The sequence below is a fragment of the Elgaria multicarinata genome, chromosome 3, assembly GCF_023053635.1.
Source record: "Elgaria multicarinata webbii isolate HBS135686 ecotype San Diego chromosome 3, rElgMul1.1.pri, whole genome shotgun sequence".
Classification (NCBI taxonomy): domain Eukaryota; kingdom Metazoa; phylum Chordata; class Lepidosauria; order Squamata; family Anguidae; genus Elgaria; species Elgaria multicarinata.
The window spans coordinates 47,892,395-47,919,270 of NC_086173.1; the positions used below are offsets into that span (position 1 = coordinate 47,892,395).

Here is a 26,876-nt window from a genome sequence, read left to right on the forward strand (position 1 = left end):
TATATATATATATATATATATATATATATATCTGCAGGGGGAAGGAGAACATGGGGCAGGGTGGATGATTTCACCAGCATAGTAGCGATACAGATGAAAAGATACATGAGCTGAAATAGCGCAATGATGCACAGGTGTGGAAGTGCCCAGCGCTAGACTTGCTAAGGAAATGGAGGAGGAAACTGCAGACTCAAAGCGGGGGGGGGGGGGGAAGTAGGTGTGATGGAGCTCTATAGAACACTGGACATTGATAGGCTGGCATTCACCATCTCTCTCAGCCCTGGAGAAGACAAAAAGCTCCCTACCTTCACTTCTCTGCCCAGTGTTTCCTTCCTCATTTCAGGCCCACTGAGTCCGCTGTTCTAACGGCTCTGCTTCTCCTGCACACAGCAGGAGAGAGCAGCAATTCCGAGTTTAAAAAATACATCGGACTTAACGAGGGTTTTTTTGGTCATGCAAGGAAGGCCAGAAGGGGCGGAAGGCGCATGGGAGGCAGACGACGTCATGTGAGGGACCTGAGCCATCTCTGTGAGTGCCCAGTAACAAGCGTGCAATAAAACACTTGTCAGATGGAGCTTAAAGTATGGCAAAGAGGTGCACTGCTTCCAGGAGTGTCCATGCCCCGTCCCTTTCCTAAATTTCCTCCAGCAGTCACCAAAACAGTCTTCTAGAGATCTTGCCAACGGCGGGCTGGCCCAACTTTAGACACACCTGACATCATTTGCAAAGCAGCTCCTTGCTGACTGCTTGGCCAATCGACTTATTCCCGGATGTTAGGGCAAAGGAAGAGAATTAAGGTGTTTATTCCACGGGGTGCTCTCTGAATGGCCGTGAGGGGAACCACCAGACACTTTTGGTTCAGAAGTTTGCTGACTGATACTATGGAAAGATTTCAGGAGAGGGCCCAGGGCCCAAATAAGCAGGTCATGTGGATTAGTCAGTGGTGCACTGGTGTCACTGTTTTTGTGGGGGAAGATATAGCAATAAGGGCGAAGCAACCCGGAGAACTGTAAATTCGATGCGGTGGATGTGTGGGAGGCGATACCTCAGGGTGCTTCCTATAATCACATTCCGATTACTTTTAAAAACATTTCTATAGCGCCACCAAGCCTGCTCGGCGGAGGGCTCCAGACCCAGGAGGGGGAACGCTGTCAAGCAAAGAAAGCCCGCGCAGGCAGGGCTGCCGAAACCGAGCCTGGTCGGGGCCGGAGGCGAAGGAAGGAAAAGCAGCGCAAGAGCGCTGACGGGAGCAGGCGAGCCGCCCGCTCTGGCCCCATGCCACGGAGAGGAGGGGCAGCGAATCCCCAGAGCCCATTAAAAAGCCAGGCTTAGCCGAAGCCAGGGGAAGAAAACACCTCCCTAGAAGGCAGCGGCAGGAGCAGCGCAGCCACGATCTACGGGGCTTCTGGTCTTCCAACGGCGGTATCCTCTTGCAGGCCCCCCCAGCCCGACAGCCAGCCAAACTTTCGGGACGGCCTCGTGCTGAAGCGCCACGAGTCTCCCGGGAATCGCCGCAGACGCAGAGCGCCGAAGACCCAGTGAGCGGGCGCGCGCGCGCGCGTGTCTGGATGAGGCGGCAGGAGCCGTGAGCAGTCAAATCTCGGCCGCCTGCCCGCCCGCCCGCCACCTAGTCAGCCCGGCCGCCCGCCCTCCAGCCATCCGTCCGTCCCTCCCTCCTTCTCTCCCGCTCCGCAAGATGAGTGCTACGCTGCCGAGCCTTCTGGCCTCGTTGGCCGTGTTGCTGCTGGGAAGGATGGACCGCCTCGCCGACGCCTGCAGCTGCTCCCCGGTGCATCCGCAACAGGCGTTTTGCAATGCAGATGTAGGTAAGAAAAGGACGGCCCCCCTCCCCTTCTCTGCGGCTCCCCTAGCGGCTTCTTTCGTGGCGTGATCCGACCCCGCATTTCTCTCTCCGCCCGGAGCTGCCTTTGCTCCCGCTGCTGCAAACTCACTTGTTAGCAGCCAAAACAACCCCACCCCTTTCTCCTGCAAGGAAAGAGCCGCGGTGTGCGTGGGGAGGTCGATTCCTTCCTAAACCGGGCCAACACTTGCTGTTGTTAACGAGGGTTTCTAAATGCTCTGGGATTCGTTAGGTTGACCGTTTTCTTCTCTCCCCCCGCCCCACTCCCCACGCCACCCCATCGTTTTTCTCTCTTCCAAACAACATCACAACACTGCAAGCACCGTAGCGTCGCCCTGCCTTGCTTTCCGCCGCCTCCCCCCATCCCTCGCCCTAGCATGCTCGCTCTGACCTGATCCACAGGAATTCATTTGAAAGCACAAAGACAACCGCGGACTCAAATTCCTCATTTTCTGGCGATGGCTTTCTGCCTGCAAAATGTAGGCTGCCAGCGGCTGGTGGAAACAGCTTCGAGATTGAGAGAGAAGTGGAAGGGAAACGACCAGGAAATGAAAACTTCACAAAGGCAAACGGAAAGCCAGAGGGCCCATTTTCCCTGACACAGAAGAGGGGTGGGGGAGAGCGTGTGCTCCTTTCCTATTTGCATAGGGGATTTATGTACCTTTAACAAAAGTCCATTACTAGAATGAAGGGGACGGGAGCAGCCACACCCCCGCCCCCAAACTCCATAAACCAATTGGCAGGACAGGTATAACACATTAGCTTGCTGGACAGTTCTACTTTAATTGGGTGCATGCACAAAGTTCTCATTTCTGTGTCTTGAACTCAAGGTGCAGATATAATGCTATCACTGTTTTGGGCATTGCAAGATACTTCCCTGTGAACTAATTTGAAGAAAAAGAAACCCTTCAAAAAGCAGGGATCTTTCAGGATTTCTGTGATGGGCTGCTAGCCTACAAGGGGATCAAACGGCCTGGAAGCCAGAAGGAGGCGTGGAAGGAGATGGGGCACCAGAGCCTGTCTGATGGCACTAGCAGGGAGGTTGCAGGACATGAAGAAGCTTGGGTTGGCACATAGCAGAACCAGATTTCCATCTTCTTATTGTATACAAATATCTTTGCAGTCTCTTGGCTCAAGGGAAAGAAGCTACCCCCCTTCCCGAGAACCTTGGTTCTGTGGTATCCCCACCCCCCTGTGTTCATGCCACTGTTTTGCTTTTGTGTGTAAAAAGCTTCCACTTCCTACTTCTGGGTCCCCTAGGCAGCTGTTCAGGGAAACTGTATTCTTGTAGCCAAGGGGCCTTTGCTTGCCCCAGTGCCATCAGAATGTCCTTTCTGCCTGGTAATCAAGCTGGAGGCTCAGCTTGCTTCAAAACTATATCTTTCATCATGCCCAGAGCCTTTGTTCATTGGTTTGTTGATGCTCCAGGAAATGGCCAGTGTAGCAATGTTTGATGAGAGGTGTAAAGTCACAATACAGCTACTCCTTAGGAACTTCTAACTTAGGAACTTCCAACTTGATGCAAAACTTTCTTCCTGAGCCTTAAGAGCCTGTGATTGGCTAAGAAGCAAGGACGTGAAAGAGCCTCTTTCACAAAGATGGGTCCTGCTTTGGAATTCTTCCTTTAGTATGAGAATCAAGAAATCGGGGAAGCAGTTTCCTTCTGCCTTCAAAACCTCTGATGATGTGGTCCAGTGAGTCAAGGGATAATTTGGGGCAGGTCTCACAAAACCCTCAGAACTTTCCTTCATTGTGAAGGTGTAGCCCTGGAATGTGTGAAAGAGCAGTGAAGGAGAGAGTGCTTCTGAGCATGTGTCTTGCAGTATTAACTCACTGCAGAGTAACCACATAAGGCTCCCAAACAGCTGGGATTAGAGAATGGGCCTTCCCGGTTAGTGGATGCAGCATATAAGTAGGCCCGAGCCTTCGTAGAAATTAATCAGTGCAAATTGGTGGGTGCCATTTTCAGAACAGAGAAGAGGAGAGAGAGTTAAGTGTTAGAGCACCTACTTTGTATGCAGAAGGCCCCAACTTCAATCCCTGTCATCTCTAGGTAGTGCTAGGAAAGAATCCTGCCTGAAATCCTGGAGAGCTGCTACCAGTCAGTGTTGACAATTCTGAGCTAGATGGACCAATGGTCTGATTTGGTGTTAAGGCAGCTTCCTATGTCCAACTCTGGTCTCAATGGGAATGAAGTCCATCTTCTGCTTGATTTGGGGAGGGTGGATTACTCTGTTCTGCCTGCACTCACTAGCTTTGAAGAGTACAGGACTTCAGAGGAGACCATTCATAGAATCATAGAATAGTAGAGTTGGAAGGGGCCTACAAGGCCATCGAGTCCAACCCCCTGCTCAGTGCAGGAATCCACCTCAAAGCATACCCAACAGATGATTGTCAAGGTGCCTCTTGAATGCCTCTAGTGTGGGAGAGCCCACAACCTCCCTGGTAACTGGTTCCATTGTCATACTGCTCTAACAGTCAGGAAGTTTTTCCTAATGTCTAGCCGAAATCTGGCTTCCTGTAACTTGAGCCCATTATTCCATGTCCTGCACTCTGGGATGATCGAGAAGAGATCCTGGCCCTCCTCTGTGTGACAGCCTTTTAAGTATTTGAAGAGTGCTATCATGTCTCATTCACAGCTGTCCCTCCTCTCATTCCCTTCCACCCAGAGCAGTGCATCATGGGTACCAGCTTTCAGTGTGAGTAGAGAGATGTCTGTACCATGGCCTCCTGCCCAACATGGCTAAGGGCCTCATGAGAAAAATTAGCACTGTGTCTTTCCATCTTGATTCAATCAAGGCCTTCATCTGCTGGCTCAGCTAAATGCAGAAGCGGACAGCCTTGAGATCATCCCTTTTTGTGGTCACTGTGTGTCCCTTGAACTTGGCAACTGGCAAAAAGGACCGAATTGAGGGACGGGGGTGGGTAAGGAAGAAAGAAGACTGCCTTGCCCTTTTAAACTAGGCACTCTGTACTGGGTCACTCACCAGTTGCTCTTTATTAATAGGCGTTGTCTTTCTCCCTTCCCAATTTGCTCAGCTTGGAAGCTACTGAAAGGCTGGGCCTGGCAGGGCCAGGCCTGAAATTCCATTTTTTTCGTGAATAATCCCCTTATTAAATTTTAACATATTAAACAAACAGCTCTGGACCCAGCTTCCAGATCTTGCTCTAGAGATGGGATTTGGAAATACTTTGGCAAGGCAGCCTCTCTGCTACAATGACTGTGTCCATTAGAAATTCCAGACTCTCTGTTTGCCCCAAACTGCCTTTCCTGATTTGGTAACGTGTCCAGGAACTGAGTGGCTGCTGTCAGCAGCAGCTGTCTGCGGTTTCATTTTGCTTTCCAGTATATCTTCCTTCCATGGCAGCAGAGATTTCTGAGAGATGAGATTCAGTTGCTTGCATCCTCCCTGGAGCACATGCACTGATCATATAAATTCTTGCACATAGAGATCTTGTGACAGCTCCTTTGACCCCCTGAACTTCACAGGGCCCTTTTTGCTCCCTGAAACTAGCAAGAAAAATCTCGGTTTGTGCGCACATAGATATTGGGACAGCCCGTTTAACAGCAAGCAAAGGCTCTTGAGTCATCATCAGTCATGCCTCAATTTCCACAAGGATGGCAGCAGTAGTTTTGGATCTGGAATTAATCATACCGTTGAACTTGTTTACTTCTGTTTAGTATCCCTTAAATTGCAAGCCAGAGTCTAGTTTATAGTAAAACAAGCACAAGTCAATTGGGCTATTGAGGAAAGCCAATAATCCAGGGCTAGGTAACTTGTGGGTCTGCAGGTATTTCGGCCTACTACGACTATCAGCCCTAGAGAGCATGGCCTATGAACATCTGGAGGGCCACAAATTGCCCACCTCTGCAACACCTCTAACAACAATAGGAACAACATCATAGAAGCCATATTGATTATTCCCACCTCACTCCCAAGTGATAACATACTCTTCAGTGTTTCCTAATGTGCAGTTTTACCAACAGGGACCCAATATGTGAAATGATATTGCGATGACAGTGTCTGCCCTCTTTCCATGTGGAGGGACTTTCCAGATCTTTTATCATATCATAAAATATTTTTTTTCATGAAATACTCTGCTGGTAACAGCCCCTGAGGATTCCTATGGGCCTCCTTTGCTTTCTTCTAAAATTCCTGAAAGTTCTCAAACACGGAGATGCAGAGGTCAATGTCGTTATGACACAGTGGTCAGTAGGAGTCCTCTTTGATACCCTGCTGAAGTAAGTGTGTGTGTGTGTGTGTGTGTGTGTGTGTGTGTGTGTGTGTGAGAGAGAGAGAGAGAGAGAGAGAGAGAGAGAGAGAGAGAATAATCATCAAAGGATAGGAAAGGAAAATGAATCAGTTTGGAGCCAGACAGACATATAAGTCATAGCTGTATTAGGAATGATAAGATAAGGAAATACTTGGTAACAGGCTAAACAATATGTATAGTGCACAAATGTGAGAATTATTTAGAGTGAAAGAAGGAACTGCCATGTGAGTTTATGAGCTCCACCACACCTACATTTTTGTCGTGCTTTGCCCCCGTGTTATCCGCCTGTGTTTCATTAGCGCGTCAAGCGCCAGTCTCTTTCACGTGTGCACATTGTTAACTATTTCAGCTCGTGCATCTTTTCACCTGTGCTGGCTTGCACTTCCTTGTATCTCTGCTATTCCAGCAAAATCTCCTCTCACTTGTTTTCTCTCCTGCTATTGCGCCCTCCCCACCACCTCCCTTCTCCTTCCCCTTGCAGTTCATTGGTTGTTGTGGCTGTGAGGGACATTGTGATGGACATACATACACTCCCCTCACTTCTGTTTTTTAGGCCTAACATTTAAGGGATTTGGGGTTTTATCACCCGTTTCTGGCATCTGAGCTGCGCAGGGTGCAGCATCTTTCATTAAACCAGCTGCTCGCAAACTGACTCTTGGTGGGCAGAAACCATTTTTTAAAAAACATTTCTGTGCAAACACAACGGTATGCAATCACTGCAGCCTGAAACTGCACAATTATGGAAAAACAACACACAACACTTTCCCCTAGGATCATATTAAACAATATAAGTGAAGGGGGTTGTTGTTAGCAATCGGTGATGGATGACTTTGGGGAACCACATAATAAATGGAAAGGAATTTTTTAATGGGAGACAGCATGGGTGATTTAGGGCTTTATCGGTTGCGCTTGTTTCTTCCCGGTTGAGGAATCAGATAGGTGTCAGGATGGATAGGTGTCAGGGTGTAGTTGCGCAATTCCACCTGAGCACCTGTACAGCAGGCAAAAAAAAGAGGGAAGCTAAAAGTGTGTGGGAGTTGGATCAGTAAAAGTACAGTTGACCGTTCGTTTGTGCCACTGACTCTGCAAGCATCCCCAAGCAAAATGAGGAAAGGAATTCAAATGGCACACTGGAGGAGAATTGCCCCGCCTCCTGTATCATCAGTGAGACATGACCCCAAACAAAAATATCAGGATGTGCCAATAGCATGAGGACAGCTTTACACAGGGTTGGAGGAGTGATTTTATTGTGCACGGAGGAAAAAATAGGACTTTCCCCACTCCAAAATAAGATGGAAAAATGGGGGGGAGGGAGAGGCGAGATGAGTGCAGGACAGGGATGACGTCATGAGAGTACCGCAATGCAAAACCAAATACCAGGCATGGCGAGAGTGCGATAAATCACTGGTGTGAAAGAGCCCTATGTGTGAAGCAACAGGACAGTGCCCTCCACCACATCTGAGGGCAGCAGAGTATAAGGCTGGCTAGCTCATGGGGAGTGGCAGAGGTGAGGGAGCTACCACCCCATTTCCTAGCATCCGTTGTCTCAGGTGGCTGCTTCTCTCTGCCTAATAGTAGGGCCGGCTCTGATAATAGATCTATCAATAGTTATTAGCCATAGCTAAACAGAGATTCCCTGTTCAGAGGCAGTATACCTCTGATTACCAAATTCTGGGAACAAAGGGCATGGGATGGATATTGCCTTCAACCCCTGCTTGTGAGCTTCCAAGAGGCATCTGGTTGGCTGCTGGACAAGGTGAGCCTTGGTCACCAGCAGCAGGGTCTTCTTATGTTCTTATGCCATTTTTGTTCACATCTGCAGGCGCACACCATGATGGAGACACATGATCATTTGTACTACTTTTACTTCCCTTGGGAAACCCTCTTGGTTGACATGGCCCATAGAGAAACAACAGATGACTGTTTACTATACTCCATCACACTCGCTTGTAGTAGAGTCTGCAGAAAGCAGCAGTGGCAGCCATGCTGGATTTTACAGTTTTCATGTTGGAGGGCATCGTGGCCACAGCACCAGTTCACACACCCCGCTTGCTATATCAGATCAGCACAGGACTTCAGGAAGCTCCTGCTTTAGCCCCTACAGTACTTCCCAACAGATAAAGCAAATGGCTGCTAGAGAAGTTTAAATGGCATTTGCCCCTCTGCTTGGAGCCTCTCTCCTTCCACACTAGGCTGTGTAAATCTCAGGATGAAAATATTAGTCACATTTTTAGAGCAGTGAGGTCTGTCTGGAAATGCCCTTGCTCTGTTCAGTCCAACACTTCCTTTTCTTTGTAGCCTTGAGTTCTGCCCCTGCCCCCTACCTCCACATGAACAGTTCTACAAGTCTTAAAGCAAAAGCTGGCTGTGCACAGGAATGATTGGCTGTTTCCAATGTCATAACTTAGAAACAACAACAACAATGTTGCCCTGAGCAGTTTTGCACTTTACATTTTTCCCTTTTAATTAATATGATTTTTATTAATAACAAATGAACATACAAACACCTGCATGTTCATATAGTGTTTTTAAAAATAAAAAGGCAAAATTGCGTAATGTGTGTATGTGCTGGGTGGGGGGCAAGACTGGCACCCACTGGGTGGGGGGCATGACTGGCACTGGGTGGGGGGAAAGACTGGCACTGGTTCAGTTTTCTTGCATGTACATATGATGCTTCAATGTAGAAGCCAGGCACACAGCAGCTGAATAAGTTGCTGTGACATCTGAATTGTGTGTGTGTACGCTTTGCGTCTCTTCACGCTTACGTACATGTGCACATGTGCAAACACCCAGCATCAATTTCTAACCTTTGCTCCCAGGATGCCCAGTTTGGGCTCCAGTCCTTTCTGTCTAGACTTTGCACTCTTGAGGAAAGTGTGTCTTTACAGATCCTAGACTCTAATTCAATACCAGAGTCATGAACCAATTTCTCAGCATTTAGCTGATTGGTTGTGATTGTCTGTGGTGTGCTGGAGAGGTGGCTAATAAACGTTTTTAATATAAATTACTGAAACTTGGTATTCTATGAAAATATTTTGCAACAGGCAAATAGTAAGCGGCACCAAGGGATGCTACAACACAACCTGGGATCCTAAGTGGGATGTGAGTGTGTGCGTGCGTGCGTGTGTGTGTGTGTGTTCAACTTCAGATTCTTGCACTGGAATATTCAAGTTCTGTGATCAGAATAATTAGAGGCAGTTTGTAATAATTTCTGTTTGCATTCATTATGTATTGCTTTTCATAAAATAGTATTTGGGAGCATGGACTATGTTTTTGTAGGCGTAGCTGTACAACTCAACTACAGCCACAGATTTCTCAATATCCTGGTCACAAGAGGATATTCTGATTCATTTCAAGGTGCTGACCTCCATCTAGTCAGGAATGTGCAGCTCACAGTTCACCCAAATTGGGAGAGAGCTGTAAATTTCAGGTCATGGCCTGTCATTGGGATGAGGAGAGAAACTGAAACTACTGGCAAATTTCAATGGTTCAAGCTGGTTCTCCCTTTTTGCTTTTATCTGAGAGTTTTGACTATTGGGCTGTATAGAAATGTGATAAATAAATCTGCCCTTGGCAGAGCCAGCCATAGCAAGGGCATGGGCAGGCTGCCAAAGGCATAGATGATATAGTATTATTTCTCCAGCGGGCTCATTGAAGTGTACATAGTCCCCCCCACACACACATCTTGGTATCCACTCAACAACCCTGTGAGGTAGGTTAGGTTGAGCGAGGATGATGGACCAAAGGTCAGCTAGTGAGCTTTATGGTTGAGTGGGGATTTGAACCCATATCTCTCCACTCATAGTTCAGCAGTCTAACCACTACACAACACTTGCTTATTTTTTTGCCCCTTTGAAAATTATTTCCTGGTAGACAATATCACAGAGGAAACCTAAAGTGTACCTCCCTTTGCAAATCAGTCCCCCCCCTCCCGTATTAGCACTCAATGTTATCATCTTTGTGCAGCATTTTCTCTAATACAAGCAAGTTGGTACTACCACATTTTAGCACCTCCCTCTCATATATACGTAATTAAAATGCATTATCTCATTGCGGCCCCATGTTTCCTGCACTTTGTTTAAGCTTCATTCAACTTTCTTGCATTCTTCAGGAACAATGTAGAGTTTCCCTGCCCTGCCCCCTCTTTAAATAAGCTTCTCTCATTTCAGATCTCAGTATAGTGGCAGGTGTCACAGGAAGCTTCAACAGTCTACTTTTGGATAGACTAAACGTAACATTAGGAAAACACATACAAACACACACAAACATATTTTAAGGCCATTTGGTGCAGGTACTTAAAAAAACCCTTACAGTAATTATACAATTATCATTACAGGCCAGTCACCCCTCCTTTTTAAAAATAAAATAAAATAAAGGGTTTTGAATGCCTTGCTCATAAGCCCACCATTTTTATAACAATAGTTAGTGCATCGAAGCAGTGAGTTGGCTAGATAAATGAGTACCTACATATCTGAGATCTGACAACATGTTACATTAAATACGTAGGAACATAGGAAGCTGCCTTAGACTGAGTCAGACTATTAGTCCATCTAGCCCAGTATCGTTGTCACTGATTGGCAACAGTTCTCCAGGGTTTCAGGGAGGATTCTTCCCTTGCCCTACCTGGAGAAGCTGGGGATCAAACCTGGAACCTTCTGCATACGGCCTCTCCTGTAGTTTGTCATTGAACTCCATCACACCTACTTTTTTCCCTGGTATACACCCGTGACTTTTACCTCTGTTTCATTAGCGCTGGTCCCTTTCATGATTACCGGAGGACTCTCTTTTCACTTGTTTGCTCTCCTGCTATTGTGCCTGCCCCACTCTGCCCCTTCTCCTTCCCCCTCCAGTTCATTGGTTCTTGTCGGGTGATGGATGTGGGCACCTCCACTTGGGACCTGATTTATTTATTTATACAGAGCAGTCCCAACATTGGAGTGATCACAGTGGTTAAAGTTTGGGGAGTCACGGGCAGGACTTCCTTATTTCGCAGAAGTCCCCAAAGTGTTTGGGAAGTGCTGGGGGGAGAGCAAGGAGGTCCTTAAGCCAGGCGCGGAGTCCTCCTGGCAGCACAGGGGGGACTTTCTTCACCACCTCTTTGCTTAATGTCAAGCCAGCTGTCCAACTTTCACACACTCTTTTCCCCATGCCTTGTTGGAAAAGTATCGCCAAGGCTGCACCCTGCCCCTTCTTCGGCATTTAAAGATCACAGCACTCTCCCGTTTTCATGCTCCACACCCCAGTTATTTTATCCCCCTCTCCCAATTAATAACACTTAACAACATAGGATTACTGTACCTGTTCTTCCCAGCCAAAGTCCCAATGAAACAATCAACAACTTTGTAGGTAACCATAGAAAATCCCAGACACATCAGCCAATGTGATGGATGTAACCAAAATGCTTGCAGCTTCCTCATTTTTAAAGAAAAGAGATGAAACTTGGCACTATGATAGCTTTTACATAGGGCTTTAGGCATGTCAAGATTGAACGAGATCCCTTCAACCTTTGAGTTTTTACGAATTTTTTAATTCCCCCCCTCAAATCATTCACCGGCTTAAACACACACACAACCATCTGCTTTAATCCACCCTCTCATATTTATGGAGGGAGCTGTAAGCATTTTGGTTATTTCCCATTGACTGTAATTTTGTGGGAGAGAAGACCTGCTGTGCACACCCCTATTGTCTAGTTTTACAATGTTTCATCGGCTGGGTTCCGTTTCTGTGGGCAATGAGGGTGGGGTTGGAGCAGCGAGCACAAGCCGGCCTGCTGGAGAAGGAGAACAACCCCACCCTCCTCTTTCATCAGCAAGACCTCCCTTCAAAGCACATGCCCCAAACAAAGGACATGGTGCGAGGAAGGCAATTCCCAGGAGCGGAAGAACGCTTTAATCCCGCATGGAGGAAATAAACCAGACTTTCCCCGTTCTAGGAAAACACAAAAAATGAAGGGGAAGAGGCAGGGTGACTGCAGGACAGTCATGGCGTCATGTGAGTACCGTGCTGCAAATCAGCAAACCAGGCATGACAAGAGTGCGATAAAATGCTGGTATGATGGAGCCCATTGTGTGCATCTTTTTAAAAAACTGTAAATAGCAGTTGTGGGACCCCCACCCACAGCCTGAGAAGGATTGGGGCTGTTCTTTCCATGCTGTGATCCCAAGAAAAATACACACACACACCCCAAGCTGCTATTTGATATGGGTATAGGGATTATTTTTGCTAGTTTGGGGAAAGGGTTAAAAACTAAACAAAACCTCAAAACAGTTCCAATCCTGATGCCCTTGGCTGCTATTTAAACTTTAAAAAAACAATTGTGCAGTGCCAAACTAGGCCTTTAATGTAATGTTAGTTTGGCCCTAAATAGAGACCCGGGGTGGTGGGGAGGTCTGGATGGGGAAAGAGACAGGGTGGGGACTGAAAGAAAGATTGAAAGGGAGGCGATTTGACAACACATTTTTTGTAGAATGATAGAGCAGTTGCCTTCTGCTGTGTGAGTGAGAACACTGTTACAGAGTTTAGTGGTGTTAAGGACAAGAATTCCATTCTCTCTTCTATGTGTCAGTCTGCTTCTAGAATATTTCTTTGAGGCAGGCCTGAGTTTTGTGCTATATAAACAGGGCTATGCATAGCAATAAGTTGGTCATTCTCAAATGCGTTTGGATCCTGGAGTGGTCAAGTTGAAGTTATTTGGGGTAAGACATGTGTGTGTGTCTGTGTAAAGAAGACTGGGTAACTGTGAGATGTCCGATGGACATTTTTGCCCCCTGGAATCCCATCCCCTTTGCGGAGTGTACTACTACTATTAATAATAAAAAATAAAAAATATTTTTAATCACTAAATTTGACCCTTTAAGCACTCCATAGCAGCTATAGAGTGCTAAAACGGACAAATTTAGCTTGTTTTCAAGACAAACTTGTCCATTTTAGCACTCAATAGTCACTATGGAGCGCTATTTTGTTGGTATTTTTTTTAATTTGGGCCACAGTGCGAGCTACACTGAGGTTGGCGGTGGGTGGGAGCTGCATGGGGCCTGTTGGACTTGTATTGCCCACCTCTGGTGTGAAGGATGGAGAGTATAGGCATTGATTATTGCTACTTGGAAAGTGCAACTGAGGTGCCAGGAAAACAATGGACAGATTTCTCATGTTTTAGAGAGGCTGCTGCAGGGCCTTAACTGCACTGTAAATTTATATATTAGTTTGATGACAGCTTAATTGTCATAGCTTCTTCCTCCAAAGAATCGTGGGAAGTGTAGTTTGGTACACCTGGGAGAGGGAATGGTTATTAAACCACTTTGGCTGTGGTGAGGAATGCCTGTAGAGCATTTCTTGACAACAAAGGGATCTGTTGTCAAAGAACACAAGACTAGATCCACTCTGCACTTTTTGCTGTGTTTGTACCTGAGAAATAAGAAGCTTTAAACCTTGTTTTGGAAGATTTCAGAGCTTGGAAGGGGTCCCATGAGCTGTAAGAGTAGTCGGTGTTGCTAATTTGGACTATATTCAATTCTACCTCTATTGTTCCTAATCCCCCCAAAAGCACCTGACTGACACCCTCCATCCCTGGCTACTTAAGCTGCATATTTGGCACTTGTAGTTGGCTTTGGTTAATGCATAAGTCCCTCTAGAGAAACATGCAGAGAGGGCATTGGGTCCCTTGCTATGGTAACTAGTAGAGATGTAAGTGACAGTTTCATCTCAGGATTTTTTCTTTTTGCTGGAGATAGATGTCCAGCATAGCCAAGGATGTGGAAGAGGGATAGGCAACATATTGCTCCCGGGGCCTGGTCTGGTCACTGCTGTCCCAGCCTCAGTCATGCTTCTGTCACCAGAGATGTTCACGGAATAAAGGGCCAAGGGCTCGGTCTCCATTAAACACCACCAGAATCCTGATTTGCAACTAATTTTTGAGAGGGGGCGTATTTTGTGCAAGGGTCGAGAGGACAGCAACAAGAGTGAGCAGCCAAAGTTAATAAGGGGAGAAGCCTGACAAGGCCTTCAGGTGCTTCCAGACAAGACTTGGATCATGCCATCGCCCTGCCTCATTTGCAGGATATTGTGGAGGGTCCTGATGACGCTGTCTCCCCTTCTCGCATTCTCCCGGCACTACTTTTGTCTTTTTGTTCTTGCCATGAAAAATCCATTCAGGAAGGAAGGACAAAAGAGCTGCACCATGCTTCCTGATCAGTAGTGCCAGGAGCCCTGGAAGCACCCTCTGTTGCTCTTCATACTGGACAGGAGGGAGCCATCCAGCACCTCTCTTGTGTCTGTTGAATTTATATCTGAAAGGAAGGGAGTGAAGGTCCCCATGGTTGTGTTCCATGGGGAAGAAGGTGGTTGAGGTGTGTATGTGTGTGAGTGTGTGTGTGTGTGTGTGTGTGTGTGTGTATGGGAAGCTGTAGGGTCCATCCTGAAGCCTTTTTATTTTTTATTATTATTTATTACATTTCTATACCGCCCAATAGCCGGAGCTCTCTGGGCGGTTCACCTTGGACTGCCATTACCTATCTTCTATTAGAATAACAACATAGGCCTTGGCTAGACCTACCTTCTATCCCACGATGGAGGAGGGAAGATCTTGCGTTGTGATTAACGTGAGATCCCTCCTCCATTTACACGTAAGGCGCGACCGTCATGCCTGCCATTTTTTTAAAAAAAGAAGGAGTGCACGAACAGTCATGCACAAAGGTAAGTTTTTTTTATTTTAATTTAATTTCTCCGCTCCCCCCACCCTACCCCCGATGGGCGCAGCTCCTGGCTCTGCGTGAGTAATCGGGCGGAGCTGGGTCAAGCCGTGGCAACAGGCCACACGTTCTGCGGTCTCGGGCTCAGCCCGGGACCATGGAAAAAGCGGGGCGAAAGTGGAGGGCGAGATCCCTGGGCAAGGGAGGGATGATCCCTCCCTGATCCCGGGATCCCCTGTGCGTCATGTGGATGCACAGGGATGATCCTGGGGTTCGTGCCGGGATTTCACCAGGTCTAGCTAAGGCCATAGGCATGCTGGGCGCAAGGATTTTATGGTGCCTTCTGACTGGTAGTGCTGTCAGCTGAGGGATACATGCGTAGGGAGGGGCTTAGAAAGCAAATGTGGTGAGCTAGGGGCTCTGTGGTTCAGAAGATCAACCTTGCTTGCATTTCACAGCTCTCCAGGGAGATCAACAAACCCCTTGGGCACCGATTGCTGAGGATGGTGTTGGTCCTTCAGTTAGCACACTTCCTTTTTGTTTCTGACCACTTAAGCATCCTTCTCCTCTAGCGTTAAGCAGGGGAATGCTTTAAATTCAGGAATCAAATTCCAAGAGGAACATGAAGCAACCACTTTTTAAAATCACCTTTGATCTATCTTTTTGTCACAGACTGGGTGTGACGGTGGCGCTAAACACTCCCCACTTAACTCACCTCCCTTTCCCGCGGTCTATTGCTTCGGTTATTTTTCTTCCAGCAGGTATTGAAGCCTGGCTGGAGGAAAAAAGGTACACATTTGGATTCTGGGAAAGTGAGCCATGGAAGTTGTGGGGAGTGTGGGGTTCAGCATCCATATACCACATTTTGCTTCTAAAACCAGACCTTCACTGACCCCCCCCCCTGCCAGTTTAAACCAGTACCCTTCCATCCAAGTCATGGACATCTTGGCTTTTTTTTTCTTCGAACATGTTTCTAGTTTACTGCTACCAAGGCTAACTACCTTGATTGCATTCTGTCTGTAAGGCCATGCCAAAATTGTGTGTTGCTGATAAGTGGATAAGCAAGGCAAGCTGGGCTTGTCTTGTTTATCAACTTATCCCAGGGATTGGTGGGTCAGTCCAGCAGCTGGTCATAGGAATCTTGTGCTCAGTATACCAAGATGCTGGCATAGGGTAAGGAAAGTAATGAGCTAAAGATGGTTGCACCACACTGTAAGACTGGAGAGAATGGATAGGAGACTTGCAATCGAAATTCCATTGAAGGGCCTGCATCTTACAAAGCTGGAGATTGAGTGTCTTATACTTGCTTGTGTCACTTTATTCTGATATTTTACTCTGGGAATCTCTCTGGGACATCTGCCATGGTATCCATTTAAACCTCATTATTACTGTGTTTTGCATTGCCAGTGCTTTAGATCTGTAGATTATAGCTGGGATTACATTACTATTATGTACTTTTGAGACTTCCTGTATTCTGTTTACACACATCTTTCAGTTTCTGAAAAGCTTTGCTGGCTTTTCCCATGTGGAAAGTTCTGCATTCAAAAAGCATAACTGTGTTTATTGCTGGCCTTGAATTTCATATGCCTATTTCCGAGTCACACTGTTCGTTTAGGCTCTTTTATACATCCATACATAGTACAGATGCTCTTGACTTGAAAAAAGGTTTCTTACAGTTCTCAAGGTCTGAAGGTGACCTTTGAATAAATCTGGGGTGTATGGCAGAAGAATATATTGTTTGTCTTGAACTGTTTGGGTTTGCCTGCTAAGTTTTATTCTTTACCTTGTAGACATCTCTGATGTGATGCTTCAGCCCCTCATTTATGTATGTTGAGTGGAGCACAGGTTGTCAATGAGAAAACGAAAGGGGCACTGATCCCAATTCTACTCTGCAGTGGGGTGAAAGGGCTCGACAAGTGCAGAAGCAGGTGTCCTATCTGTTGTTTGCATTTGCACTAATATCCCCGAGGGCATGTCAGACTCCAGAGTAGTCACCCAAAAAAACACAGTGGCCAAGTAAGTCATTCCAATCCTAGTGGGGAAGTTAGCTTCTTTCTCATCCAAGAAAACACCCTGGCTGAGATCATACCAACAAAGGCATGCATATTCAGAGGCTGCTCTGACAATCCAGCTAGTTTCACTCTGATGAAGGCTGAAATGTGATTTGCAGAGCTGCAAGACTCACCTGGACTCAGGGTGCTAAAAGGCCACCTGATTGTGGCAGATCTCTGAATTGGGGCTCCCCACCATGTGGGAAATTCAGATCATTGCTTAGAGAGATCCCAACCCAACAAGCTGTACAAGTATTGGTGCAGTTTCTTGCATGCGTGACAGGGAGATCCACATGTGACAACCTGTTTCTGTGGCTGGATTGGCTCCAGAGACTACACATGTGTCCATGTTGATGCTGCTCTAGCATGACCTGTCCTGCATCAGAACATATCTGTTTAAAAAGGAATAATATGACATGGAATGACACAGAATGATACCATGAACACTCTACTCATCTGCAGCAGAGATCGCATGGATTTGGTTGCATATCTGATATAAGGTCTTCTTAAATTTGTAAGAGAAAATACTCCTTAGATGGCAGTGAGGTACTAAACTCCAGGGCAGGATGCTCAAGGAAGAGTAAATGTTGCTCTTGAGCCAAATGCAACTTTAGCTGATCAAAATGGAAATGGGGAAAACTGTCAGGTCTGTGCTAGATGGATGGTCTCAGTAGTTCCCCCCCCCCTGTTGTTAAATCCCAGAAGCTATCTGTCATAGTCACACCCTTCCATCCCTGTTCACGATTTCTTCAAAAACCTAAGCATGAGCCTTCTTTACACCCCAAATTCCCATCTGGTAATGAACAGAAATAAAAAGGTTGGGACAGCCATGCCCTTTTTTATCTCATTGGTGTTGTTCCTTGACCATTAGATTGATACATGTTGGAGCTATCCTTGTACAGAAACAATAGGAAATGTCCCAAAAAGTACAGTGCATTCAATCCAGAACACAATCCTATGGACATTTATTTGGGAATCCCATTGAAATATAATGGGGCTTCCTTCCAAGTAAGCATAGTTAGGATCGGCCTGTTAGAAGGCAATGGCGTAGTTGTGGGGCAAGATGCTAAAGTGGCAACTTTGGGGGATGAATGAGACTTGATGCTCAGTATCAAATCACTGCCTTTGAAGATACATGAAGATAAATTCAAGAGGGGTCAGATGTTAAGAGGTTTGAAATTCAAGTCCTTTTATTTATTTTTAAATGACCTATTTTTAGATACGTTTTTGAGTGCCATGTGGACAGTCAAGATCCAAATTATTTCATTTTGGCTCTTTCTATATAATATCCAGAGTGACTATGGACCAATGTGTTAGGCTACTCATATATAAAGGAAGGGTCTTTCCATAGTGCAAGGGAAGGGGCTAACTGGTCTTTCCCATTCCATTTTCAGGGAATTAATAACAGCAACATTCTCTTGCATTAGTGTATAATGCCACTGTTTCATTCTTTTGCTGGAGGTTTAGTGCGCATTTGTGATTGCAACTGTTGTGTGCTTTCACTTGTGTCATTGCGCTCGCTGTTCTTTGTTCCAATGCGGAATTGTGTAGTGCTACAAATGATCATTTTTGTTCTTTCTGGGGTAGTGGGTCCTTGGCAGCTAGCCCAAATTTGTAGCCACTTAAGTGGGCAGTGGGGGTGGGGTCTTGCCTGCGACATCATACCGAGATTTGGAGACACTAATATGTCTCCGTGGTCTGGCATAATTATGGGGTCAAGCCCTGGTCTTCCTTCCCCAGCTCTGAGAGTGCAAGGGTTTAAACCTGAACATACTGCGCTGCAGAGAAGCTTTCTAAGCAGCAAGACATCTCACAAGTGTTGCAAGCCTCTCCACAACTCATCGTGACTCAGATTCCGTTCTCACCACCACCACCACCACCACCACCTTTCCTCTGGGGCCTGACTCGCGTTGAGCCTTGGAGAGGCTTGGAAAGCAATGAGACTGCTTCCCAAGTCTCTCTGAGATATAGCATAAAGTTTAGGAAATCCTGAGGCATCTCAGCAGAATAAAGAATTGTGTTCACCAGTGATGAGCTGGTGAGCCCATCTGTGGACCCCTGTGTGGTAGATATTATTCCCCAAGTTCTTCTCCCCAGGTTGCCTTGTGTGTTGACTATTGCCCTCTGTGCTGTTCCTCTTCTCCATGCATTATCATGCTGTAAGTGTTAATAGTGAACTGCCCAGAGAGCTTTAGCTATTGGGCGGTATAGAAATGCAAAAATAAATAAATAAATAAATAAATAAATAAATAAATAAATAAATAGTGATTACATCACTGTACTCTCTTCTCTCTCTTTCTACTCCTATCATATGACCATAATATAGGAAACTGGGTTCTGTGCCTACTATGACCATCTGTACTGTTTGTGTTCCTCTGGAACGCTTAGGTCTGTTGCTCAGAGATAAACTTCTGTAATCTATTCTAAGAATGCCTACTAGTGCATCACCAAATAAGCACAGTAAGGGTTGATTTGGTGGGAATTTACTCTTTCCTTGTTTCATCCAAACATGCCCAGTCCTGGCGTTGTTGCAAACCTCTCAGCTCTTTAAAACAATAATCTCCCCATGTCTGTGGGGCTACAAAGGGATGACAGCACATGGGATTTCCTTTCATTGATCTTCTGCCTGGGCTTCATGTGTGTATTTTTGCATTCACTCTTCCTCCCTTTCCCCTGGTCCCGGCTTGGCTGAACTGCCGGCCGCTTGGCTTAGAAAGTGCAAAGCAGCAATTCCCCTCTACAAAGCCGCACTGTTAAGAACAGAAATCTTCCTTCTACGAGGTTGCATTTTTTGCCAGTGATTCAGCAGCACGTGAGTGGAAAAGCCTGGAGCCATAACCATTAGCCAGGCCTAAAGACTCTCAGCGGCTGTCACACAATTGTCTAGGCCAGGCCAAAAGCATCCAAGCCAGGCCACAGGCAGTTTGCAGCAAAAGGGAGGCAAAAGAAGTGCTGAAACTGAGCCTGGTGATGGATGCACCATATGTGTAATGCTGGGATAATGCCCTGCAGGCAGAAATGTTTCCTCCCCTTTTCTGTGATGCTTGAAACTCCTAGGTAGGACCAAGGGCAGAAGGAAACAGTGAGAATTCTAGAGCGGGAATTGACTACCAAGGTACTTCAACACAGCTCTCCGCACTGCATAATAACTCCCCCCCCCAATGCACAAATTCAGTAAAATAATACATTTATTAAGACTAATCAGTGCATATAATGCATCAAACAAAATTACATAAAACAGTTTTTCAGGTTGGATGTTAATGAAACATTTTCTGTTTTGTTTTCTAAAATGAGAGATATATCTTTTTGGAGGAGGGCAAGGTTTTCACCCCTTGTGGACACATTGTGTTATTTTTTTTTTTAAAAAAAGAGTTATGCAAAAGAGATTTCATATTTTTTAGGCAATTGTTTCCTTTGTTGAACTGCCCGTACAATTAATGATATTTTCCCCTAATGTTCCTGGCCTCAAACAATGATTCCCACATTTTGTAGTAAACAGATCTACCAAGGAGTTCTCTCTCTCTCTCTCTCTCTCTCTCTCTCTCTCTCTCTCTCTCTCTGGAAATTTACCTTTGGGTTCAATCCTAAAATACAAGTTGTCCTTATTATCTACCAACATAGAGACTCACCATTTAAGCTCCCAATTTGAGAACTGCTCAGTTAAAACACTGACTTCCCAGCAGTTTGTTGAACAAGTACTCTCCATCATATCCATAGCTGCCCCTTAATTTTTTATTCTCTAAATGTAGTTAGTTGTTTCAATCGCTGGCAGGATTTCGAAGGACTAAATGGGCAGCTGATTCTAGGAATGGACAAAGGGGCAGAACGCAAACTGCATCTGCACCACAAAGCATTTTCAGCTAGTCCCCAAAGGCTTTGCTTAATTTTAGTCAAGGTGTGCTTAAAAAACAACAATCCCAGTTTCACTTACGAGGTTACACTTCACAATGGTTTTTCGAAGCTGTGAGCGAGAGAAGGATTCCGCACTTCAGTGTTGCATCTCTTTGGGTTTAGCTGGCGATAGCTAAGTAGAGATTATCTGATTACTTACGGTGGTGCTGAGCTATGGCTGAGCAAGTCACATCCTGCCTGGCATCCATTCACAGAATGTCCCCAACACAATGCCTCCTGGATACTGTAAGATTGCAATAGCCAGGCTACACCATGCAAAACACAGAAGCACGAGAGTCTCCTGAAATGCTTGGCCGTGGATCAGTCTGACTGCCAACACCGATGCTGTTCTTAGTAGCACTGGCCTTGATCTATGGACGGGCCACACTCTATCCTGGATAAAACCCCAGATACTCCTGGATATGCAGGGCCACTGTAGTACTCAGTATACACTTTGCAACACAGAGGCCAGTAAAAGTGGGCAATTGCCCAGGGGTCCATGGATGTTTGAAGGAGCCCCCAGCCAAAGGTGGGTGGGTGAGGCTGGCTACAGCTTGGATATTCTAACCCTAACGTAGTGGCCAGTCACCTCCAACTCAAGCGGCACTGCCAGCTGAGCTCCCAAACAAAGAAGCCTGCCTCCTTTACTCTTCTGTTGCCTCTTCTGCAGTCCTTCATGCCAGATGTTTTACTATTAAAGTAACCACACAAATGCGTTCATTCTCCATTACTGTTTATAAACCCTTACTTAACTGCACAGATCACCCTACTGAACTGTGAGTAGCCATGCACCAGATGACCATTGGTGGGAGCATATAGCTTCTTGCCATATGATCACAGCAATCCACTCAGTAAGAGTTCAAAAATGGTATGCCAGGGCAGAGCTGAGGGTGGCTGGATTATTTTTTGACATAATATCCATGGTGAGAAAAACATACAGTAGCACTTAGATCTTACCTGAAATTGTAGAGAGTGTTTGGATGGGGTGGGCAAGCTCTTTGCCCCTGAGGGCTGCATGCAGTAATGGGTAGCAATTCAGGGGCCGCACCCCCTGCATGCACACACCAATCCACACACACACTCTTCCCCCTGCTTCTAGCGATCTTCATCAGGATCACGGGGAAAAGAAGAGACTGTAACCTCACCCTTGCAGCAATCCTTATGAAGATCACTGTTTCCTTGCTGCCAGTAGAAATCGTGATGAGGATTGCAGAGATCAATGACTAGCTGAGAGGGAAAGTGGGCAGGGCACCCAATGGGTTCTGTAGGCCATAAGTGGCCTATGGCTTGCCCATATGTGATATGTGGAGACTGATCTGCCATGTGACTGGGTGGGTCTCTTTTATTCTCCCAGCATTTTAACAGTCTATAAATAAATTTTAACTTGGTGTTTTAAATTTGTAATTTTGCATTGCTGCTGTTTTTATCTGGTTGAGCTTTTATATTGTATTTTATATTATGATTTTATACTGTTGTTTTATACTTTGAATGTTTTTAATTTTTGTGAACCGCCCAGAGAGCTCTGGCTATTGGGCGGTATAGAAATGTAATAAATAAATAAATCCATTGTACCAGAGCGGGGGGGGGGGGGGGGAAGACACACCTGCCGTTTCCTCCTCCTGATAATTGGCTTGCCTTGGGCTAAAAGTTCCAGGTCAGCATGAAGGCGAACACCAAGAGGAATGCAAAGATGGCTAATTAGAAACTGCACTAGAACCTTCTGGGGTGTGGTGTGATGAAGTTAGGCCTTACTCTGGTAGTGTATATACGCTACATACAGAAGGTCCCAAGTTCAATACCGAGCATCTCAGATGATCAGGCTGGGAAGGACCACGACCTGGGAGAGTAGACAGTATTGGGCCCCAGATGAACGTAAGAAGAACCATGCTTTATCAGACCCAAGGCCTATCTAGGCCAGCATTCTGTTCACCCAGTGGGCAACCAAAGGTTTGATTCTGTATAAGGCAGCTTTATTTGAGGCATCTGCTGGTAAGCAGGATGTTGAGTCAGACTTGTGCCCTTCTCATAACAGCATAAGGAAAAGTTATTCAGTCTTGACACGGAGAAACTCGATACCCCGGAAAAACAACAAAGAGTCCTGTGCCACATTGAAGGCTAGCAAATATATTGTGGCATCTGACAAAGCCAATTCTGGTTCGGGAAACCTTGTGCCACAATAAATGGGTTAGCCTTTATGGTGCCACAGGACTCTCTGTTGTTTTTGCTGCCTGCTGCAGACTAACATGTCTACCCTTCTGGAATTTATACCCAATTAAACTGATTGGCAACATGTGTATGAAAAAACCAAAGGAAGCACTTCTTAACAGACTGAACAGTTTACCGATGGAATTTGTTGCTACAGGATGTTGTGAGGAGCTGCTGATGCTTTGGAGAACTTTTAAAAACTGTTTCCCCCCTCTCCCGAAACGTTACAATGATTTGAAATTCAGGCTTTCATTTTAAAATGTAAGTTTCTAGACCACATAACTGCAGAGAGAATCATGCAAACAGGGGAGCTGGGTTGTTCAGTGTAAGTGAAATCATGCAAAAGGACTGAATGAGAGACCCAAGGCATTAAAAGATGGGTAGGTGGCTTTAGCTCCTTGCTTCTGCTCTCTACTATGAGGCAGAAAAATGGGAATAAACTTTAATTTCCAAGCAAACCCAATTCCTATGTAATATGCAGCATATCGTATTTTGACATGTCTTGTAACAGTGGGTTGGTTTTTGCTTGTGTTTCCTGGATGCATATGAACATAATCATGCGCTTAGGTGTGGTATACCTGATTAGCTCCTGCTTTCTGTTTGTGGCACAGCGGTCTTCAGCGTGTGGTTGATCTGTGGGAGGCTAATGTGTGTGGAAGCTCATGCCTTCTGGCAGAGATTCAGTTTGACCTTTTGAACATTGCTTTGTATTCCCTGGGCTGAGGTGTAAAGTTCATAAAAACTCAGTACCTGAATTTACACTCAGAGCAAGCAAAAGTTTATACTAAGGAACAGGGGTGGGCAGATGTCAGGCTTGTTGGATCAACTTTGTTTTGTACTAGATCCACCAACTAGAGCCTGATGCAAAAGACATACACTTAGCATTAAAGAACAGGGTGCCTCTGAGCGCATTCTGAGCCAAGGAATTTGTTTCCTCGACTCAGAACAAAGCTGAACTGAGCTTGCAGTCCTTTCATACAAAAGTCCACTTCTGGTTGCTCCGAGATTTCTTGATTTCAGCAGCCAAATTTAGGTTTAAAAATACCCACCCATTTTGTTGTTGCTATTGTTAAACAATTGGGAGTCAGAAACCCTTGCTGATCTATTCCAAACACTCTGAGATCTATTGGTAGATTTCAGTCTACCGTCTTCCCATGCCTGCTGTGTACAGATTGTATGCTTTGAGAGTAAGTTCAATTACTGGGTTTTGTACCAGTGTTTTTTAATGAGCATGGATTAGGTGGGTGAAAGTCAATTTGAGCCACAGCTCTACCAGTAATTGCTGAGGACTAACTGCAGATATATATTCCTGTTGTGCCCTGCTTGTGCACATCAATGGGAAGTTTGGATGGTGAAAGACAAAATATTGAGGTAGATGCACTATTTGGTTGATCTGGACCCAGCTTGGGAATTCTGATGATCTTTCATTGGGTTAGAACATATAAGCTTATATAAAAGGTATTGCTTTTCTTGCATTGTTTGCATCTTTTATTCTCTCCAGCACAGCAAGAGGTGTCTTTCTTAAAATACCTGAAGATTTTAAATAAAGGTCAAATGTGAAATATGTTTATTGGGGGTAAGTTTCAGTGTAGACAGTTTCCTTATTGATGACAGGGTCTGAATTTTAATGACAAATACATTTAGCAAGAAAAACTATTAATTTCCATATCTTATAATAACCAATATCCCTACAGCAACATGTCTCAGCTCCAATAATCTTTCCTCTCTTGGAGGGTAGTTGTGGATGGTGTAAATCTGTGACCTTATCTCTGAAATAAATAGAGCAAGAAGACTTTTCCAGGATGGCTGCAAACCCCCTTTATGATTGTTAATAGTGACCTATAACAACAGAGAGAAAGTAGAGGAGGAGGTTACTGTGTTGTTTGCACTATGCCACATAAACTGTTCCCAGGGATTGATGGCTCCAGATTTTGCTTGCTAGTACAGCTACTGTGTTATTGAAGCAGGGAGAGTAAGATTCACTGTTGCTAGGATTGTAGTAAACCTTGGAAGACCTGGACTGGCAGTGGTATTACATCTGTCCACTAATTTCCTCGGTGTCTTTGTGTTTCAGTGATCAGAGCAAAGGCTGTCGCTCAAAGAGAGGTGGACTCTGGTAACGACATCTATGGGAACCCCATCAAACGCATCCAGTATGAAATCAAGCAGATAAAGGTAAGAAGCCGTACATGGGAGTCTCATTTACATGGAACTGAACCCAAAAGATATTTCTGTGTCCATTTTAAGAAAAGAAGCATATCACAGAATTACAGAGAACGTATAAACCTGTTACCCTGCTGCTGGTGTTCTAGCTAGTATAATACAACTGTTCATCTAAAAGTCTGAATGATGCCAAATGGAGCTTTGAAGGCTTATAGTTACCATATACCACAATTCAAAATAATTCTGTGTATCTTAAAGGCTTTATGATGGAGTCTTCCCCACTCCAGATCCTCAATTGCGCAAACCTGAAGGACTCCCCAGTTCAGAATACCAAAGGATACCTTTGATCCAGGCTGTGTTATGGTAAAAGCACTAAAAACAAAAGTGAGTGAATTGAGAGCCTAGTACACCCTGGAGTTAAACCCAATAGATGTTCCTTGTGTCATAATGACTTAACAATAAGGAGTGCAGAAGATTTAGGAAACTCTGTCCCAAAGTCATGTGCTAAAAGCATCTTATAAGAACCATCTTGGCTTTGATGCACAAGTCCTCTCTAAAATTGGCCCATTGAGGGCACTTCACTTTGATTTATCTGCATCAGGAGTGTTAAACAGCTTTCTGACAGAGGGGCAAGTTCAAGTTTGAAGAAGCTTTTGGAGGCCACATTCCAGTGGTGGCTGGGGTGGATGGAGAGAAAGCAAAACAGGGCAAGGCAAGACCCACAAAACTATTGGTGGTCGTGGGAAGGGGGGAAAGCTGAGGGAAAGGGGGATAGACTTCTTGGGAACCATGGAGGGGCAGATTGGGACCTCAAGTGGGCTGGATTTGGCCCCCGGTCCTGAAGATCTGCACCCCCTGATCTACATTATATTAATAAAAGCTTGTCAACCCTATTCTGGGGAGATTTCTGGAAATGAGGATCCTAGTTACACATGTGGTGTTCCTGCCCTAAAAAAACTAGAGTTGGGGTGTTGGTGTTTCATGAAATCATGGGTATAATGCTACACCTCATCTACCATTATTTGCTCTGGTATTACTAAATGTTCCCCAAACCAGTACTGTTCTTATTGGCAGCAGCCAGAACGGATCTAGCTAGGGCACTGGAAAACTCTAAATGGATTGTGAACAAACTGGGCTAAAACTCAGATAAAAGTTTAAGGGTGGGTTCACACGTTAATTTAAGCCAAGGTGGTTTATAAGCTACTCACAGTAGCTTATTTTGAAAATAAGCTACTGTGATCTCTCACATGACCGAACAACGTGGTTTATATTCCCCCTTTGCCCCTCCTCCTTCTAAAGTTCCTCTGCACTGTGGGGATGGTATCCCGGCTTCCTTTGCACTTGATGCTATATCCTTCCGACCCTTGCAGTGAAGCTATATCATGTTCCTCTCTTTGTTTGGTTGGCTGCATGCTAGGGGGCATCTTCTTGTGTCCTCTGTTTCAGCCTTATCACTGCCGATTTCACCCCGACTTTGTTTTTTCATAGGGTGATGAATACTAGGGCAGGACATCCTGTATCAGAGCCCATAGTCCCCTTTTCCCTACCCCCAAACTGGGTCAGTGCCTCCTGCTTACCTTTTGTTAGATAGGGTTCCTCTATCACTACCATACATTTCATAAGTTCCATTGGGGCAAATGTTTTGCTGTGGGGAGGGATAGGGTGAAAGCAGTTATAAAAATGAATGTATTGTATTTGTTATTAAATTCTACTCTGTGCTGGGAGTCCTGTTTCTAAAGGGTG

At 45.5% G+C, this 26,876-nt stretch overlaps 1 protein-coding gene across 1 annotated transcript in view; it reads left to right on the forward strand.

The window, feature by feature from the left end:
• Positions 1 to 1,658: 1,658 nt before the first annotated feature.
• The window catches only part of TIMP2 (TIMP metallopeptidase inhibitor 2), a 36,328-nt gene continuing 11,110 nt past the window's right edge, over positions 1,659 to 26,876 (forward strand). Inside the window, exons 1-2 of the mRNA XM_063120147.1 lie at positions 1,659 to 1,826; positions 25,045 to 25,145. Of these exons, the coding sequence (XP_062976217.1) occupies positions 1,697 to 1,826; positions 25,045 to 25,145 (231 nt within the window). The 5' untranslated portion in view covers positions 1,659 to 1,696. The remainder of the gene's footprint in view (positions 1,827 to 25,044; positions 25,146 to 26,876) is intronic.